The sequence below is a fragment of the Loxodonta africana genome, chromosome 3 (assembly GCF_030014295.1).
Source record: "Loxodonta africana isolate mLoxAfr1 chromosome 3, mLoxAfr1.hap2, whole genome shotgun sequence".
Classification (NCBI taxonomy): Eukaryota; Metazoa; Chordata; class Mammalia; order Proboscidea; family Elephantidae; genus Loxodonta; species Loxodonta africana.
The window spans coordinates 83781773-83787772 of NC_087344.1; the positions used below are offsets into that span (position 1 = coordinate 83781773).

At 54.8% G+C, this 6000-nt stretch overlaps 1 protein-coding gene across 3 annotated transcripts in view; it reads left to right on the plus strand.

Annotated features, from left to right (window-relative positions):
• FAAH (fatty acid amide hydrolase) overlaps positions 1 to 5433 on the plus strand; it is a 28666-nt gene extending 23233 nt beyond the window's left edge. For all 3 annotated transcript variants that reach the window (XM_064281910.1, XM_064281912.1, XM_064281911.1), the window contains 6 exons: positions 1657 to 1756; positions 2109 to 2149; positions 2928 to 2967; positions 3128 to 3236; positions 3794 to 3939; positions 4173 to 5433. In XM_064281910.1, coding sequence (XP_064137980.1) covers positions 1657 to 1756; positions 2109 to 2149; positions 2928 to 2967; positions 3128 to 3236; positions 3794 to 3939; positions 4173 to 4301 — 565 coding nt within the window. In that variant the 3' untranslated portion in view covers positions 4302 to 5433. The remainder of the gene's footprint in view (positions 1 to 1656; positions 1757 to 2108; positions 2150 to 2927; positions 2968 to 3127; positions 3237 to 3793; positions 3940 to 4172) is intronic.
• Positions 5434 to 6000: the final 567 nt, after the last annotated feature.

Genomic DNA, 6000 nt, shown 5'->3' on the forward strand with positions numbered 1-6000 from the left:
CACCGCACTCCACCGGGAAGCCTTCTGCCCCAAAGCACTAAGCCCTCTTGCTCCATGGGTCTGCCCCCACGCTGTCTTGCACCAGTCTCCTAGTTCTGCTGTTGCTGTTTCTCTGCTGCTGCTTGTCACCATCTGCGCCATCTCAGGTGTTACAGCTTTCCTTACTTTCTTCTAAGCCCTCATGAGAATTGTCTTTGATGTCCATAATTCCACCAACAGTCTCTTAAAGGCAATCTAGGCTTTTCCTATTACCATTTCCTATTAGGTACCTTAAAATTCTTCCAGCCTTTACCCATTCACAGTTTCAAAACCGCTTCCACATTTTAGGTATCTGTAAGAGCAGTACCCCACTCTCCTGGTACTAAATTCTGTATCAGTTATCTAGTACTGCTATAACAGAAATACCACAAGTGGATGGCCTTAACAAACAGAAATTTATTCTGTCACAGTCTAGGAGGCTAGAAGTCTGAACTCAGGGTCCCACCTCCGGGGGAAGGCTTTCTCTCTCTGTCAGTTATGGGGGAAGGTCCTTGTCATCAGTCTTCCCTAGGAGCTTATCAGTGCAGGGACACCAGGTCCAAAGGACACACTCCGCTCCCAGTGCTTCTTTCTTGGTGGTATGAGGTTCCTCTCCTCTCTGCTTCCTTCTCTTTTTTATATCCCAAAAGAGATTGACTCAAGAAACAACCTAATTCTGTAGCTTGTATCTTGCCTTATTAACATACCTGCCTCTAATCCAGCCTCGTTAACATCATGGAGATTAGGATTTACAACACAGTATAATTATAATTTTTTATAATTATATCAGATCACGAAATGAGGACAGCCACACAATACTGGGAACCATGGCCTAGCCAAGCTGACATACATTTTTGGGGAACACAATTCAGTCCATAACAGGGATTTTGCAGAGCTCAAGTTTAGAGAAGATGGCTCCTCTTGGCTGTTTTCAATCCTTAAGGGCTGACAGGGGTAGTGATGACAGGCCTGTGAAGGTGCCTCTTGGTGACTGGTATGGGCCATTGTGACTGGTGCCCCTCAGACCATCAGCCTAGGTCCTTTACCTCACCTGTGGGGAAGCTTGGCCCTGCACCCTGCTTAGTCAAGGGCCCAGCCAGTAGTGTTCCCCCTCCTCCCTCCAGCTAAGGATGGTCTCGGCTTCAGCAGAAAGGGCTACCCTCTCACTCTGGCCCTGGAAATGAGACCCCAGAATTATTCTCCAAGACCTAGAGCCAAAGACAGCCTCAAAGACAAGATTCATGGGTGGCCCTCCCTGGACCACCACACTTGTGTTTCCAGGTTGGCATCATTATCAAGAGGGGGTGCCCTCAGTATCAAGTCCTGATCGGGGAGATGCCACCCTCAGTTCTTATTGCTCTGAGCTGGATTTTCAGGGGAGGGAGACATAGAGCCCTGCTTTGGGGTGCTCCAGTGGGTGTGGGGTAGAGCCCAGGCACCCAGTGGGTCAGCAGAAACAAATTACATGCTTGACAGAAGGCAAATAAATGGGTTGGAGAACAGTGCTTACTGGAGTCAGGTGAGGAGGGAGGTGGACAGGGTCACCAAGTAGAGAACAGGGGGAATGTGGTGGGCGGTGGTAAACCAGGAGGGATGCCTGGGGTAGGAATGCCCTGGACTGGGCTCTTTGTCTCCCAGCAAAGGTGACTTCGTGGACCCCTGCTTAGGGGACCTGATCTCAATTCTGAAGCTGCCGAGGTGGCTTAAAGGACTGTTGGCCTTCCTGCTGAAGCCGCTGGTGAGGACACAAGGAGTAGGAGGGACTGGGGTGGGTGGGGTGGGTGGAGTGGGAGGGGCCTCTGGGAGCCTTCTAGCGTAGGATACCCCATGGCCACTGGCTCTTCCCCCTCCCCTCATCCTCTCTTGTTTGGGGCAGGCATAGCTTCCTTGTCTATCTAGCCCCCACCCCAGACACCTCTCCTTCTCCCCCTTCCCTGCAGTCTTCAGCCACCCTGTTTGTGGAAAGGGGTGCCAGCTTGGGACCTGGGGGGCAAGACAGAGGGAGGAGGAATGGATGCTTGGACTGGAGAGACTGTTGTCAGGACTTGGCCCAAAGCAGAATCATTGACTCTGAGTCTCCCCTTCTGTAGCTCCCAAGGTTGGCAGCTTTTCTTGACAGCATGAAGCCTCGGTAAGAATACTTCCTATGCCCAGATGCCTACCCCTGGCCTGGGTCCAAGTAGTTTCTAACAGGAAAAGGCTGGAGGGAAGTAGTTTCTGAGGTTGGAAGCAACCCAGGCAGGGTTGCAACCTCTGTGGCCTTCAGGTGGGACCTTGAAGTTCTGTCTTAGCAGGGACAACCTGCGGGGCCCAGGTCTGGCTGGAGAGCAAGGGCCTGAGGGAGATGAGGGGATGCGAGAGAGGACCCTATATGGCAGGGGGTGGAGAGGGGAATACTGGCCTGGCTGGGGCATGGGTGGAAAGGACCAGGAAGAAGTTGGGCTGGGGAGGGGGTGCCGGATACTGGGAAACTTGTGAGACATATTGTTCTTAGAGATTTGAACTCAACTGAGCTGCACCAGGCCCACCTGCCCCTTCGTGGCTGGAGCTGGAAAAGCAGGGCATGATCCACCCCATTTTCAGGCCCTGGCATCTTGCAGTGACGTTCCTTCTCTGACCCCTAGATACTCAGGACCTTAGAGAGCTCTGGAATCAGGCCGGCCTAGTCCTGGCTCTGCTGTGGAATCACTGAGCGACCCTCATTAATTTCTTCTTGTGACATTATTTTCTCAACTGGACAGCAGGGATTTGAACTTCTGCCTCCTCTGCTTCTCTCCCAGAGCTCCCATAGGTCTAGAAAGGGTCATTGGAGGAGTGAGATTTAGAAGGTGTTAAGAGTAGGGTGTCTGGTGTTGCTAATCACTATGGCTGTGACCCGCATGGCTGGTGACCTCACTCCCTCTGCCCAGGTCAGCTGGAAAGCTCTGGGAACTGCAGCACGAGATTGAGGTGAGGCCAGAGCCCTTAGACTAGAGTGGGGGGTGGGGGTGGAGTTGGACAAGGCACCCACCAACAGTTTCTCTTGCCCAGCCACTGTCCCTGCAAAGGAGAGCCCATGTGGTGGGCTGGCTCTGAGTGCTGCTGCCTGGTATGCTGGTGTCCTCCCTAGGTGTACCGCAACACTGTGATTGCTCAGTGGAGAGCGCTGGACCTGGACGTGCTGCTGACCCCCATGCTGAGCCCTGCTCTGGACTTGAATGCTCCGGGCAAGGCCACAGGTAAGGGCTGCTGCTCCACCCATGTGTCTGGCACCCCACCTGTCCCTTCTCTTCTGTGAGTCCAGCCCTGTGCCAGGGGCGTGGTGGGGGTGGTGCTGGAAAGTAGAAGAAGGAAAGCCCCAGGCCAAGGGAGTACTCACTCTTTGAGTATTACAGTCTGGCTGGCTAGAGAGATGGGATGTCCTATGAGGGAAGGAGTTCCCTGTCATCAGTGCTGTTCCAGTGGGGGCTGGTGTCCCTAGTCAGGGAAGTTTGTGAGGAGCTTGAGTTTCAGAGTCTGTGGTTTTGGGAGGTGGCGTTTGAAGTAAATAGGAACAATATTTCAGGTGGGGAAACAGAACCGACAAAGGTGCAGGGCAAGCATCAGCAGGCTGTCCAGCCCTGCCTTGAAATCTGGATTCCTGGGCTTTGCCACTCAAATCTCAGCCCTGGGAGAGAGCCTGTTTCTGTCTGTGGAGGCAAGATGCCATTTCACAGGGCAGAAGACTGAGGCCCAGAGAGGACAGTCAGCACCAAAGGCCACACGGCCTGCTCCAGCCACTTGTGATGTTTTCCAGGGGCCGTGAGCTATACTATGCTCTACAACTGCCTGGATTTCCCTGCGGGGGTGGTACCTGTCACCACAGTGACCGCCAAGGACGAGGCCCAGATGGAACATTACAGGGGATACTTTGGGGATATCTGGGACTGGATGCTTCAGAAGGTGAGGCCAAGAGACCTGGCCTGGGCCCTCAGCCCTACTATCCCCTACTCTAGCCGTAGCTACTGTGGGAGAAACTACGTCAGCACTTACAGTTTCACCAGCCCTGCTGAACGTCAGCCCCCAAGACTGGCCCAATGCTGCTCTGCTGCTCCTCCTGTCCAGCTGGAGCACTTCCTGGGCCTGGGGTGGGGTCCTGCCTCACTCCCCCATCCTGATGCCTGTGTCTCCTGCAGGCCATGAAGAAGAGCGTGGGGCTGCCTGTGGCCGTGCAGTGTGTGGCTCTGCCCTGGCAGGAGGAGCTGTGTCTGCGGTTCATGCGGGAGGTGGAACGGCTGATGCCCTGTCAGAAGCGGCTGTCTTGACTGTAGTTCGCCTATTTGCCTGGTGGCACCAGAGGACCTGAGACCTATTCAATCTGAGGCCCAAACTAGTTGGCACAGCTGCCATTACCCTGAGAGGACATGTCCAGCATGGGGCAGAGGCTTCCATGTTCCCCTGCACCCCAAGCCCCTGGAAGAAACCCAGGCCCCCAGAGCCTGAACGTTGTTCCCACCTCTGGTCCCCTCTCTCTGCCCTGACTCCCCCATGTGGCGGCCAATGGGTTTGACATGGGCAAAGGCACACTAACAATCACGAAAGTTCCTAGTCTATACTTTCTGGGCATCATTGTTGGGCACACAGGTTGGAATCTACTGAGAATATGGCTGGCTTAATCTTCAAAGCTCAGTTCCAGCCGTGTCAATCTGTTGCTTCAAAACCTTCCTGGTGCCCATCAGTCACAGGAGGGACAGAGCCTTCTCAGAGTGGGCGTTGCAGCCCCCAACATCTCACCACTATGCCTCCTCTCCTGCTTAGATTAAGCCCTACTTCGCTGGACACTGCCCTTTCTCTTCTTCCTTCCTTTGCTCCTTTCCTCTGCCAAGAAGCCCTTCTGTTTCTCTACCATTAAATTCTTCAAGGCCCAGCTTTCTTTCAGGAAGCCTTCCTTCTCCTGGAGCCTTCTTCCAGAATTTTTCCTGTGGAAGAATCTCTCTTTCCTCTTAGCCCCGGCAGTATGTGGGCCGTTTCCTCCCTAGCCTGCCTGGGTGGTGGGTGCCTGTGGGTGGGTCTGCCTCTGCTAGCACACTGGCTGTCCTCAGTGGCAGGGACCCCATTGCTCCATCTTTGTCCTTAGTGGCCAGCACAGAGCCAGGCACAGGGCAGCAGGGCATCTGGAGAGCTAGCTCTGAGCTGGTGCTGCTGGGGAGAGGAGCCCACAGGCCTGGGAGAGTGAGCATAAGACAATCCCATCTGGCAGAGAGTGCTCTCAGGGATGGCCAGGAGCTGGATTGCTCATGGAAGGCCTCCTGAAGGAGCATGACCAGTCCACAAGGTTTCCAGAGGCCGAGATAGGAGGCAGGGGCATCCCAGGGAGAGGGAACAACATGCGCAAAGGCCAGGGTGCGTCCAGTAGAAGGGAGGTATATTGAGTGAATGCAGGAAAAGCAGCAGCAATGTAGGTGAGCGGTGGGGCGGGGGGGGGGGGGTGGGTGGGGGGTGTCAAGATGAACTTTGGAGGTTGGGTCGGGAGCTTAAATTCAGTCCCAAGGGCAGTGGGGAATTCCTGGAGGATCGCGCCAGTGCAGTGAGGAGAGTAGACTGGAGGGGCAGAGCCTGGAGAAGGATAAGGAGGCTGTACCATGATCCCTAACCTGGGGAGTAGGCCTGAGGCCTGAGCTAGGGTGGTGGCCCAGAGGTGGGAGAGGGAATTGACAGTGGGGGTGAAGGTGAGCTGTCTCAGCTCAGAGTCTCACCCCTGCCCAGTCTACCAATTCACGTTTTACTGGACTAACTTGCCTGGTGGGTGGAAGGGTGGCTAGCGTGTGACATGCTGATGGCTTCCTGGGCGCCCTAGCAGTGCTCCCTCATCTCTCCCTGGCCCCAGCCCTGGCCCAACTCCCCTGCTTGTGTAGAAGACATAGAAGGCCTTGAGCCTGGACCCTCTGGGCAGGGCAGGCCCCAGACCCCCACCTGGCCTTTCTTTTTTAGGACAAGCTGCCTTCTTAAGGCTTCTTTCTCCAC